Genomic DNA, 14466 nt, shown 5'->3' with positions numbered 1-14466 from the left:
AAAACTGCTCTACGTCACATCCGATAAAGACACGTCACTTCCATCTGGAACCAGCTTTTGTGTGTGTAAACAAAAGAATAAATAAACCTGCACGTGGTATTAAAATAATTATATTTTGATGTCATTTCTAACGTGTGGTAATCATTTTGGTTTTTGTTTAACGTATCCCTTATTTATGTATGTATTTATTTATTTATTATTAATTAATAAATCATTATTGTGCTTTTGGAATAATTTGTTACCCAATTCAATTTATTTCATTTCAGTATTTAAGGTCTTAATATGTTGTATTTCCATTTAAACAGCCAGACACGGAAACGACATTAGACATTAAATGTAGACATTAAAATACCACACACTTGTTTTTACAGTTTGGTCCACGTGGGTTTCACTTTCCTAAATCATCCGTCCATAGTTAAAATAGTCAAATAGTTGCTAGAATAAAGTGAGTAATATATTTAAAAAAAAAAAGGAAATAAACTTTATTTCCTTTCAATTCTTCATCTTAATCAGTTATGGAGTAATTTTTGTTTGTTTTTTATGTGTTGCTTCTATTCTCTACTGCAGCTAAATGTAAATCCCGCCCACCTCCAAGACAGCCAATGATACCGACTCTCATTAACATACAACAGACACGCCCACTTGAATTTGGAACAAGTTTAGAAGTGACTGATTTGGAAAAGCATGACTAATAATTTGGTACATAAATAATTTGAGACTGTTCTCTCCATGGGTCCTGTTTAATTAAAGTCACAAGCCTTATTACTTTATACTCTCTTGTTTGTTTTTTTATTGTCTGGAAAAAAACCCACTCATTTAAACCTAAAGAATAAATAAAACTACATGTGGTATTAACAGCATTTATATAGTTTGAAAATAAAATAAAAAATTGATTATTTTTATAATTCATTGATTATTTTAATTAATCCTCATACAAAAATAATTAAACGAGGAAAATCGTCTCCCATATCTATCTCGTAAATGCATTGACTTACCATGTCTTCTCTCACAATTAAATAAACAATCAAGCTTTTTTTCAAGTAAGAAACCATTTCTTTTGCTTATTTTTCTTTTATTATTTGTCATACGCAACAACATAGTTTTCACTCTCCCTTTATTACATCATATTAGAACTTTTTGATTTGCTTTACACACTTGCAGACGGTTCCCACCATGTCATCATGGCTTGAATAAAGCTCTTCTCTGAGAGAATCCTGAAGTCATCCATCAACCACTATTACAGTTCAAGTTTCAGTTCCAATTTGTGATTTTTTTTTTAAATTATTTACCAGGATCTTTATTTGTGCGTTATCAGTACAGAAATAGAGATGTTAAAATATTGCCACTTTAACCAAAAAGAAAAAAGAAAAAAGGGGAATAATAACAGAGCAAAGGCACCAGTGTGCTTTGTCTGGAGTGAAAGATTTATATAATAAATAAAGGCTACCAGCATTTCAGTGTCAAAAGCTTTCAAAGGTCACCAGAGAGGAATTACTGTATGTAATTCAGGAATTGTCTATAACCTTAAAAAAAAAGATCTGTGCATGAGTGTCAGGTTCATCTTTTTACATAGATGATAGACAGAAATGTTGTCTAATTCATACAGCATTAGACCCTGCTTAGAAGATAATTTGGCACAGAAATGAAGATGGAGTATTTCATTTCTTTCTTAGGAAAACAATGCACTTCATTCTTTGCCACAACGTCTATAAAATGCAACTTTTTAGAGAACCTCTGGAACCATGGTAAGGGTAAAAAGCATCAGGTTATTCATACAGACCCCTTTAATTGATGAAATACACAAACCCTTTTTTTCCCCCAACAGTCCTCCCTAAAGTTTAACACGTCTACAATAACAAACTACTCTGGGTTGAGAGATTATTCCAGGTCTTGCATGTTAAAGCTTTTTTAATAATAATAATAATAATAATAAAAAATTGTACAATGAGAAATTGAAAGGGGGACAAAACAAGTGAAGTCGTGTGTGTGTAACATTTGAGAGAGACCTCCTTTGATCTGAGAGTCCTGCATTTGAGGCTGAGAGCACCTTTAAAGCAGCATAGTGATGGGTTTCTCTAGAAACTTGCGAAACTCGGCCAGCCATTGTGCCCCGACCGCACCATCCACCACTCGGTGATCACAGCTCAGAGTCACAGACATAATGCTGGCCACGTCAAACCTAAATAACATAAAACAAAAGAAAAAAATAAAATAAAATTTATAAAGGTTATATTTCATTCAAATATTCCTTAAAATACATGATTATACTTTTTATTACACACACACACACACACACACAGAGAGAGAGATCAGGCAAATAAGAATATATTGTACTAGGAGAAATAGCAGTTTAGGTCGCATCAACAGGTTCACCCAACTCTCTGAAGGAGCTAAGCTCGGTCACGGCTTTGATTAAGAAATGTGACCAAGAACCCAGTGGTCAATGTTACTGATTATGACCAGACAGCCAGCTCAAGGAAGCAAGGGGAGAGTCCTGGTGGATCGGAGCATCTTCCACTCACAATGATTGTGGCTACTGTGCTCCTGGGAACATTCACAGTGGTTTATAATAGTTTTATTCCCTTTCCCAGATCTATGTCTATATCTATAGTTTGGCCTTGGAGGCCTACAGGGAGGTCCTTGGACTTCATGACACTTTTTGTTTATTTACCACATGAAGATTCCAGGCAAGTTCTACCGGCATCTCAAGAATTATTATTATTATTTTTTTTTTTTACACATTTACAAACATTTCTAAAAAATATGTATTTACTTTGCCATTACAGATTCTTGTGTGTAGAATGTCAAGTGATGCACCACTAATACCGGATTAGTACCTTTTATAGTCGATTTTAATGAGAACGGAAAATTTTTTTTTTAATAAGTGTCTTCCCACCTAGCACAGTGTGAGAGTTGTGCACACTTGCTTCCTCTGAGACACATGAAGCCAAACTCTTATCTTTTCAAACTGCTCTTAATGCTGTTTCACAGTGCAGCATTACACAATCAAAGGAAAACTATATCTGCCTCTTTCTGCATATATGAGCTCATTTCTAGGTGACTTGTTTTCATGATCAATCTCATTCATACTCAAGTTTACGTTAACCCTGTTGACCTGTAGTTAGTGTGTCACCTCCACATAGCTTAAGACCTTTCTGCTATTAAACCGAGTCGATATTGTTGAATTTTATTTTCCTCACCCTTTCTCATTGTCTGCAGGCAGCAGCCTCTTTTCTGAACCTCCCACTGCCAGGATACAGGCTTGAGGAGGATTGATGATGGCAGAGAAGTTCTTGATACCATACATGCCCAGATTGGAGACTGTGAAGGTGCCACCCTAAAAGACAGAACACACCATTATTACAGCCTGGCTTTAACGTTTCACATGGTTTGCCTTCACACTCTGTTAAAGTGTGAAAGCTGTTTGTTGCAACTGAGAGCAGTCAAGAAAACCAATTTATAGTCCGTTTGAAAACAAGGCTCTGGGTCTCACATCAACCAAAGCATGAAACCATTTACGTGAGCTGCATCTGGTTTGAAAGTCCTCCCCTCTCAGTACTGCACCTAATTAAAGTGATTGCTTCAGTTTTAACCAGAACATCCTGTTTCGAGTTTCGTAATTTTTTTTTTTTTTTTTTTAAAAGTTAGAACAGAACGAATGCCATACTGATATATACAACCAGACTTTCATAGTACTGGATCACTGTAATGTTATTATCTCCTGTTGCATGTGAAGACATCGCCTCCTGTGCTGGCCTGCACGGCTATAAAAATGTTTTCAGCTCCTTGTTTACATGGTATTCCGTCATGCCATATAGCTCAGAAAAATACAATGCAGCACTCTTAAAAGCAAACCAAGTAACTGCAATTTGTGCAAGTGAGAAACGGTTCAGAAGAACTACTTCTCTGTAAAACTATAAGTCTATCCTCTAAACAAGCCTAGAACTGATCCTGGGTGTTGACTCAAATATTCGTGCCAAGTAAGAAAACGGCAAAAAACAGTACTACTTAATATCTATCGTGTCAAAATAAAATACTTGAAGTTTAACATTTATATAGGTTATGTTATACTCACCTGGAATTCATGTGGCTGTAGCTTGCCTTCACGTGCCTTAGTAGCCAGTGCATTTATATCTTTACTGATAGCTGATAAGCCTTTAATATGAGCGTTGAATACAATAGGAGTGATAAGACCATTAGGTGTGCTGACTGCAACACTGACATCCACCACATGATTTCTGAAAGTTAACAAATGTGTGTATAAATAATAATAATATTGATAACAAATTGTAATAACAAAATTCTTTACAAATTATTTAGAAAGTAATGCTGCCATCTTGTGGTGATAAGCGGTTTCTGCATTAGAAACCCTTTTCTACTAAATAGAGTTCTGAAACTAAACCTGAATAAAAAAATGTCCCTCATACAGTCTATCATTTTAAATTCTGCTTACGCTAAAAGAAAAAAAAGGAGAAAACTGCATTTAAAGATTTCATTCCAGCCCAAGGAACAAAAACAGCATACATAGTGACATTATTTGAGCAGCTATAAGCCTTTAGTTTAACATGTAATAAAAAAAAAATATATGGTCATACAAACCTAGTCGTTGACCTTAACTGAAAACCATGCCAAGTTTAAATTTCTTATATAAAATTACAACGTCTGATAGGTTTCCCCAGAACGGCAAACAGAAGAAAAGTGAAAAGAAAAATACATTTAAACACAAATGTAAGCAAGTCTGGATCACTCATTGCCCAGACATTTGCATCATGACACAACAGGCATGCAACTGCAAGCATTACCAGCCCCTAATAATTCAGCATGCTGACTCTTGCAATATAAGAGTTACATTAGTATGGAAAGCAAAAGCTCTCATTATTATAATCTCTTTGAATGGGATTTAATACTGTGTCATGAATCCACATAAGATCGTGTGACCCGACAAGAGCTTGTGTGAAAGCACTGTAACTACGTAATGAGTGAATCTTGAAACACTCACTGTCGGATAACTGTGTCCATCCAGGAGGAGTTGGCCTCTGGTACCTTTAAACATGCCAGGGCTGACGCTTTGATGATGAAGTCATTCACTGACAGTTTAATGTTGTCTGATTTCACCTCCTGATCACGGGATTACAGAGAGGGAGGGGGAAGAGAGAGACATTTATAATCTTACCAGTTCCAGCAAAATGTAATGGACATGACGGTTCTCAAATGCTCAAAACAACAACAACAACAAAAAAGCTGTGCACTGTCACCATGTTAAGCTCTCTCCTGAGGTCCACAACTTGGTCCATGTTGATATCCACAGACAAGTAGTAGTGAGGAATAGTCTGCTTCGACTGCATAAGTCTCTGAGCAATTACCTTATTTAAAAAAGGAAAAAGTAAGAAAAAAGTATAATTAATAAATGTTTCTGCATAAAGATGAGACGAGTAAGATTATTAATGCATTATTCTTACTGGATTATATTATGCATTTCCTAATACTTATGTTCAGCTGTTCTTTAGCCCCCGGTTTAATAAACATAACTGCAGTGAGCGTGATCATATCTGAGATCATAGCTGTACTGAAGGAGACTCACTTTGCGGATGTTGCTGATGGGGATGTCCGTGAAGGTGCCGGTGGGAATAGGTGCCACAGCTGGCGCTGCTGGAGCACGAGCAGGCGTGGTAGCTGGGGCACCTGAAGGCTGGTACCATAAGAAGAAGAAAGATCACTAATAATTAAGATTAATAATTATCTGACCATTTCAGACTCTAGATCTTCTAAAATGGTGCCACTTGGTCACAGGAAGCAGAAATCACTCATATGAAAACCTGAGGATTTGGAAATACAGTGTAGCAACCGCTGTGATTTTTGCTTGTGTGTCCGCCCTGTTCTGTTGATACACAATAACTGTAGCTAAACGTGCTTGTTTGATTTACACGGAAATTGTGGGGCTTTATACTGGCTTTGATGGCAGAACAGCAAACCAACTAACTGCACCAGCTACATACACTCACCAACAATCTCTGCTACTTCCTGTTATTCTTCCTTATGTGTTTTTACACATTTGTCATACACGATATGATCAGATTATTCTTGTCATTTTGTTGCATGCTAGTGTGACTGTATGGTGATACTAAATAGGGTGAAACTTAAAATCTTGCAGTTATAAAACAGGTTTCTCTCAATTTGCTGTGAGAAACCGAAGACAAATCGGTTCAATCTACAAATCATTTCACTCACAGGTGCTGCCTTGGCTGGGACAAAGTTCTCAATGTCTTTCTTGGTTACTCTTCCGTCTGGTCCGGAGCCTGCACACATGAGAGAGACAAGTGTCTTAGAAACTGTTGGTGCTTGTGTCAGGAAAACTCATCCTTGTAATGCCACAAAATCTCTCTGTGCCCTAAATGATATACTGTACTATATGCTATGCACAATGTGCATGAAATTTATCTCATATGAATTTCAGAATAAATTTTAGGGGCATTTAAATTTTATCTCATGATTTTAGAGAGTAGAATTCGAATGGAATGTGGAAAGTGTTTTTATGCTGAATCTTGAATATGTTTTTCCTCTCATCCAGTCTCGGTGCCTAGTAGCTCTGCCCATCTTCCACTACATAAGAAAAACTGCGAATGCTGAGTGCATGACGTGTTTGTCCGTCCATCCATCCTATCTGGTTGAGTTTAATCACACACTGTTTATTCTACAAAATAGTATAGAATATGCGATTTGGGATGCACCTTCTGTGTGTACTGCAGTGAAACTATGCACTCACCAGTGACCTGTGTGAGGTCAATTCCTTTCTCAGAAGCCAGTTTCTTTGCCAGGGGGCTTGCAAACACTCTGCCCTTCCTAGCAGCAGCAGCTGGAGCAGGAGGAGCAGCTGGGGCTGCCCCAGGGGTCACTGGAGCTGCCACCTGAAGAGACAGTCAAGGTTAGACATGCATCTATATCGATAAAGACAAATGTGCTGGTACTGTACACATAACACAGACCATAACACGGATCCTCCCCCAAAACAACAAATCTTCAGCTAGAATTGTAATTTAGAGATGCCAATCAGCTGCGGTACAGTAGGAAAACGTGCAAATGCCCTTCACCGTTTACTTTTCCTGGAGTTGCAGTAAGACCGGCCTTGACATGATGCAGCCCGAAAGCAGCCAAAAACAATAAAAAGCAGTCTTACACCACACCACGCCGCTGCAAACTTAAAGGTGTCGCAACTTGGTCAGACGATATCACCCGATATGTATCGAAAAACAAACCCAAACCCAGTTAAATCGCAGCACTTTGCATGCTGCACAAACATCTACTGCTATTAAGCATTCTGAAGAAATCCTGTAACCAGTTTGTTTAATCAGGCGCTGGGTAACTGGCTAACTAACTGCCTTGAGTTTCTAGATCTCTTTAATTGTGTATCAAATCACAAAAGCCATATGCCATATGGCCATAAAGAATTAAAGAAATGATGAAACACATGGAACTTACCGGTGCAGGGGGTGGAGGTGGGCTAGTAGCTACACCGGTCTCAACATAGTCAGCAAATGCTGGAATGTCAGACTCTTTTTCTACCATGATGCACAGAGGAGTACCTAGCGGAACATCTCTGGTTCCCTCAGGCACCATGATCTTAGCCAAGTAGCCCTCTTCCTGTACCTCAAAACCTGAAAAGAAAGACAGAAGGATTTTTTGCCAGGTATTTTTCTTCAAACTCAAATTCCCAAAACATAAAAAGCAAGTATTCTGTGTTGCCTGCTGCTTGGGTTATTTGTGTTGGGAACTGGGAAAGAGCAAAAATTTTGACTGCTTGAGGAAAAAAGGACTGGTTTTGGGAAACACCGCTCTAATGCTCAAAATGTAAATAATCAGGAAATTACTTGATATTTGACTCATTAGAAGATAAATAAAAGGTCATTAATAGGATTTTTGTGATTGACTTTCTCCTGTTCACAGCTAACTCATTAATATTGCAGAGCCACAAGTGTGTGATTATAGTGAATATCATCAAAGCTGTGATAGATGACAGTATGTGGTAGCCTAGTGGTAAAGGCCCTCAACCCTCAATTGCTCAGTTCTATAAACATGAGATAATATAAGTCGATCTGGATAAAGGGATTTGCTAAATGCTGGAAATGTAAATGACAGGCTTGAGCCCAATATTCACTATAACCACACTTTGAGAGTAAGTTCCCAAAGAAGCAATACTCACTTTACAGCACAACAGCTAGCGCCTATTGATTTATACATCCCTGATAAGGGAGCTGTCGGAAAAATTGGCATCCCTTCGTCCTTTTCATAGTCAACTGAATATAAAAGGTTATATTCCTGAAACGTATTGTTTACCATGTCTGCTGATGGACTCGCTAACTCTACTGAAGTATGCACTTCAAATGATGAGGTAGAATTTACCGTGAGTAAAAATACAGATCTATAAATAAAAACAGTTGTCTTTCTTGACCACGTTAGCTACCACACTTGGTATGATAGCGAAGTTCTGCACACTTAGTTCAGCTGTAGCTGGCGTTAAATGCAAGTTTGCTGTTATCGTGAGCACTTTCCTCTCTGCCATTTAGCAAATTTTACTCTGAATGCATCCAAATTCTGGAGTTCATGTCCCTGCCATCAGATCTCAGAAATGAACATGACATGTGGGTCAACATGCATTCAGGCATGACGTTTCGTTTCTCTGCATGCTTGACTCACTGCTCCACGTTCATAAATACCTTCACTCACTCTCCTTCCTGCCTCTCACACTCTGCATTGAAGACAGTTTAATAGTCATAAAAATTTTCTTGAACTCCTAAAAGATCCAGGTCACTTGAAAACAGTCACAACACGAGTCAATACTTACCAATTGTAGCCTTATCAGTCTCGATTTCAGCGAGCAAGTCACCTTCGCTCAATTTTTCTCCCACTTTCTTCTCCCAGCGTTGCACCGTGCCAACCGTCATTGTGGGGGAAAGAGCTGGAAGAAGAATCTACACAGTCCATGATAAAAAAAAGAAAATTAATCTCCTCATACAACTCATGATAAAGAATTACAAATCCAATCTTCCACATAGAACCTGAGGAATTGTCAAAGGCGATGATAGCACTAGCGCATAATACAACGGCTTATCTACAATAGCTTAGTTGGAACTTGCTCCGGTATTCACCAGGACTCACCTTCATGTGTGCTGGGTACGAGCTGCCAGGGGCTTGTGGAGAAGAGGGAGCTGTGGTGGTAGCTGCTGGAGGTGGAGTTGCTGCTGCAGCTGATGATGAGGATGATGGAGTTAAGGCAGCTAGTTTCTCCAGAGTAAAGTCCTTGAAGGCTGGGATGAGGTCAGGGCTGAAGTCAAATACAAAGGCTTTTAATTCCAACATTTAGGACAACTTCAGACAACGTTTAACAGAAATCAGAACACAAATTTCTGTGTGTTTTTCAGATTTCAGTGTAGTTGCTTGATGATGTGGAGAAGGTGAAAAATAACATGATGCTGTCGGCTACTATTATTCCCCTCTGACCACATGTGCATTGCTCAGTGGTGAAACTCTATGGGTTAACCAATATGTAATGTCTTCCCAGAAAATCCCAGCACCTCCAAACTGCTACTGAGGAACTGAATCTGGACTGAGATGTTCAACAAGCACATATGGGTGTGATTAGTCAGGGTCTAAATACTTAGTACAGTCTACTGTTGAATACCTGAGGGAAGCATATAATCCTTGAGTGCACATTACCACCCCCACTTTACATCACTTTATCCAGACAAATTAGCAAATGTAGGTTTTTTTTTTTTTTTTTTTGGGGGGGGGGGGGACGACGACGACGACGACAAAATAACATGAATTATGTGGATATCTTCTACATAGTCAGCATTGTGCAGAAAGGTCTCTTGGCCAAATGCATGTGAACAATGATACTGACACATAAAGGCTCTTCTACTTTGGGCTTTTCATGTTAGGGTTCGCCACAGTGTATATCCTCTGCATCATCTACTCTTGCACCAATTATCTTCATGTCCTCATTTAACACATTCAGATATGTCCTCTCTACGTGTCCAAACCATCTCAACCTGAGCTGACCCAGTGATGTGCTGGTTCTTAATCCTGTCCATCCTCGTCATACCTAAAGAGAACCTCAACATCATCTCTGCTACCTCCATCTCTACTTCATGTCTTTTCTTCACTGCTACGGTCTCTAACCCATACAGCAGAGCTGCTCTCACTACTGTCTTTTTCACCTTTCCTTTGATTCTTGCTGACAGTCTTCTGCCACAAAACACTCCTGACACTTTTCTCCCACCTGTACTCGCCTCTTCACCTCTTTTCCACACTCCCCGTCACACTGGACGCTTGACTCCAAATAAAACTCCTGCACCTTCTTAACCTCAGAACCCTGTAACCTCACTGTTCTCCTTCCCTCCCTCTTGTTCATACACATGTATTCTGTTTTACTTTGACTGACTTTCCTTCTTCGTCTTTCCGTAGCAGACCTCCACCTTTCCAGGTGTTCCTCCACCTGCTCTCTACTCTCACTACAGATCACAATGTCATCCGCAAAAACACCATTGTCTACGACAGACACATAAAGGCACATATCGGCAAATCAAAGAAGCGTAGCAGCAAATGTAACCTTGGCTGAATACATAATAGAAAGAACCAGCAATCAGCAATTTTAACCTCAGAACCGGGTTTCACTGAGAACTGCACCTCCTCCTCACCTGTCAACGGTTATACAGATGACTGCTCCGATGGGCACGTCTCTTGTACCCTCCGGTACCAGGATCTTGGCGAGATAGCACTCCTCCAGCATCTCGAATCCTACAGTGGCCTTGTCTGTTTCCACCTGAAGTAACAGCACACAGTTGTTAACGATGTTGTTTGTATCACTCAAGACAGCTGAAGAGATCCTGAGGCTTAAATGCTCTTGCTTCATAAAGATCCTACTCCTGCCATCTTCGGGACAAACTGGATCATCCAGGAATGTATTACTTCCCAGTAACAGTCACCAGAATGTTTAATCTTTTTATTCTCTAACAATTTGTATTTGTTTATGGTTATGTTTAATGTCCAATAACAAGTTCCTGTTATCACTTACACTACACCAGGTCTAAACTGTCTCTCAAACTACTCTGTTAAATTTCGTAACATAAAAATCCTTCAGTTGGTTGTTACAGAGAAACCACAATACCCATAATTCTACAGACATCTGTGTTGGAAAACTGCACTATTCCATAGTGCCAACACTTGAGATTTCTTCCATCAGCTCTAAATAAATGATTCCTTACCAGCATAAATTCATGTGTGCTATTACTACAGCTGATATAAACCTGTGATTTGCCCTGTAGTCAGAGCTACCTTCTGAGGTACTGTCAGACCAATCAGTATTCAAACCAATCAGGTTTGAGAATGAAACAGTGGAGAATGAGAATGATTCGTGGCAAAAGATTTTTTTTCCAGAAGTATGCAGTAAGCCAGATTCCTGTCTCACCTCAGCGATCAGGTCTCCTTCGTTAATTTTATCACCCTCCTTCTTCTCCCAGCGAGCAATGGTGCCCAACTGCATAGTGGGAGATAAAGCAGGGAGCTCAACCTGCAAGAATAAAAAATTAGAATTAAAGGAAGAAGGCTGAAGGATCAAAAAAATATTCTGTATGGGAATATTAAATAACAGTCTTCATGTTTGGACCATGGATAAAGAGTAAAAAATGATGCAAGCAATGAAAATAATATGAATTTTGATGTTAATGTTGCAATCGATTACAATTCAACACAATGTTTACAAGAATCTTTTTTTTTTTTTAAGAATCTTAACTAACTTTTTTTTTTACACTTTATTTTAACCAGTTCATTTCTTAACATGTAATTCCTTGTTAAACATTTTTCCAAAAAGAAAATTCTATTTTGTTGGGGTTATTAATCGCAATATTAAGTATCGCTGTGTGGCATATCTGTGCATGTTCTTCTCATGCCCATGTCAGTTTCCTTCCGATTCTCCAGATGACAAAATAAAATAATAATGAAAAAAATAAAATAAAATCAAGAACGAGTGCTGTGAACGAGTGCTTGTGTTTGGTGTCTTACTGGAGTCCCATCCAGTGTGTATTCTCAAGATACTCTCCTGATCCACCACATCCTGACCAGGAAAAATCTGTTATCGAAGATGATGATGACATGCAGGTCATGTTTATCTTTTAGTGTGAACTATCAGGATGAGTTTATTGATCTGTCTACTTGCCAGGTGTACTTCAGGCTTTTATAATAAATGTCCAGAGATTGGGAGACAAAAAAACGTTTTACATGCATGTTATTTCATCAGAGGAGGTTTTCAAGGTGACACCTTGAACAACACAGTGAGGGCGACGTGTAGCGTGGATGGCATCATAAAAAATGAAGCTGTACATGCTACAGAGATTTAGATAAGAAAAGTCTCTTCTCAATTTCTTACAGATGTAATACATTAATAAACAAAGTGACTGAATTAGGCTGCTAGTTATGTTTAACTAGCTGGAAAACAAACAAACAAATAAATAGAAACAAACAACAAAATAAAGAAAGAAACAACAGCCGAAACAAGCAACTAGTAAGAAAGGTGACTAGCACAGCAGTTTGTCTAACCAGTTAAACATAACCAGGTTGAGTCTGTTAGCTAGCTAATTAGCTTAGCAGTAACGACTAACAAGTTAAACATAACTAGTAAACATAACGAGGTTGAGTGTGTTAGCTAGCTAGCTAATTAGCTTAACAGTAACGACTAACCAGTTAAACACGACTAGTAAACATAAGGAGGTTGAGTGTGTTAGCTAGCTATTTAGTTTAGCAGTAACGACTAAGCAGTTAAACATGACTACAAAACATAACCAGGCTGAGTCTGTTAGTTAGTTAGCTATTTAGCTTAGCAGGGTAACGTTACCTTCTGGTGAGGCGGTAGACTGCAGACTCTTTTGCTCTGACTGAAAGCGACCTTGTGTGTTTGTAAGTCCCGCGTTCTGCACTTTAATAAACTATAATAAACATGTCTGCTGGAGCTCAGAGCCCGGACTGTGCACGAGCCGCTCCTGAGGCACAGCACCGGGCCACAGCGGGCACCAGCAGCTGCGCCTGAGGGGACGACCGGGCGGCTAATAAGTCTGACCGACGGCCTCAGTCTCAGCGCTAAACGCAACATTTCTAACACAAGTCACTGAAGTAAAACTAGCCCGGGTTAAAGAGAGGCTTTTCTGCTACCAGAATATCTGACACCTGGATCACTTCTTCACTCAAAATGTAAGCAGAAAGCCTCACTTTCCAATGACCTCCCCTAGCCAAAACATCCGCTTTACGGCACTCTCCTTCTCCGTGTCCTCCCGGCTTTGCACATGGGTTGCCACGGCATTACGAATTCCCCTAGTGTCTTACTGAAGTATTACGCACAATCTGTTGTGCTGTGTGTTAGAATTAATTACAGTGTATAGGAAATTATATCAGTAGAATAGTCAGTAAATTCAGCAGCAACTGTGCACCATGAATGTAAACAGTTTTTATTTTGCACAGAACACGTCACTTATATTAAGCTAGAAAGGGACCGGAATATTCAAATCTGTGCTGCGATTACAATAGTGTTAATTTACAATAAACATCTGATCCCAACTTCATGCTTTTTCTTTTACACTGTTGTTTTAGGGAAAAAAGTAACTTTTTTGTTTCAGCTTTAAAGCATAAAAAATGCATTTATTTTGCAAACATGGCAACCTTCGTGGGCAATGCCAGACGCGGTTCGGCAATTGCCGTAAAACGTCGCAAAGACCAAGTTTGACAGCATGGAAATTGACTGTCTGGTTGTTTTTTGTCTATTTATATTTACATTTGTGTATTTTTAATGTCTGTGTGTTGTCTCTCTGTGTACTGGAAGCGTATTAAACAAATACTCCTATAAATCTCATTATATAAAGCTCCTATAAGGCAATATAGCTCCTTCTGATTCTAATTCTGATTCACGGATTTATTTACATTGTAAAGGGAAGAACACAACCAACTTCCGGTGTTAGTGCTGAAAAATGATGAGCAGGTGAAAGTAATGTATCAGATTTATCCAGCAGGACATAGTGGCAAATAAAATAAATAAATAAAATGACTCCTAAAATGTCCTTACACTTCCTGTTATATATATATACAAATTTTCCTTTTGCTAGTTATAATTAACATTTTTCATTTAAATGTAGTTTTATAATTTTTTCTTCTGGTACTTATTAATAATAATAATAATAGTAATAATAATAATAATAATAATAATAATAACTGCTTATAAAGACTACAAATAATTACTCCTATATATAATTATTAAGACTACAAATGATTACTCCTAAATATAATTAAGACGTTTATATATATATATAATATATATATATATATATATATATATATATATATATATATAAATTATATATATATTATATATATATATTAATTATATATATATATATATATATATATATATATAAGTCTCACTGTCAC

The 14466-nt window shown here is 38.1% G+C and overlaps 1 protein-coding gene across 1 annotated transcript; it reads right to left on the bottom strand.

Moving 5' to 3' along the window:
• Window positions 1-1267: 1267 nt before the first annotated feature.
• dlat (dihydrolipoamide S-acetyltransferase (E2 component of pyruvate dehydrogenase complex)) lies at window positions 1268-13327 on the bottom strand. The gene is made up of 14 exons (XM_027134156.2): window positions 12887-13327; window positions 11465-11566; window positions 10695-10819; window positions 9154-9319; window positions 8840-8966; window positions 7477-7652; window positions 6764-6905; window positions 6229-6296; window positions 5582-5689; window positions 5256-5363; window positions 5000-5118; window positions 4076-4238; window positions 3201-3337; window positions 1268-2179 (listed from the first exon to the last, which is right to left on the bottom strand). The coding sequence occupies exons 1-14, from the start codon at window positions 13139-13141 to the stop codon at window positions 2050-2052; spliced, it is 1926 nt and encodes a 641-aa protein (XP_026989957.1). The 5' UTR covers window positions 13142-13327; the 3' UTR covers window positions 1268-2049.
• Between the last annotated feature and the right edge of the window lie 1139 nt (window positions 13328-14466).

This window comes from Tachysurus fulvidraco, chromosome 21, assembly GCF_022655615.1.
Source record: "Tachysurus fulvidraco isolate hzauxx_2018 chromosome 21, HZAU_PFXX_2.0, whole genome shotgun sequence".
Classification (NCBI taxonomy): Eukaryota; Metazoa; Chordata; class Actinopteri; order Siluriformes; family Bagridae; genus Tachysurus; species Tachysurus fulvidraco.
The sequence above is the reverse complement of the archived record's forward strand: the minus strand, read 5'-3'. Positions and strand labels throughout refer to the sequence as shown.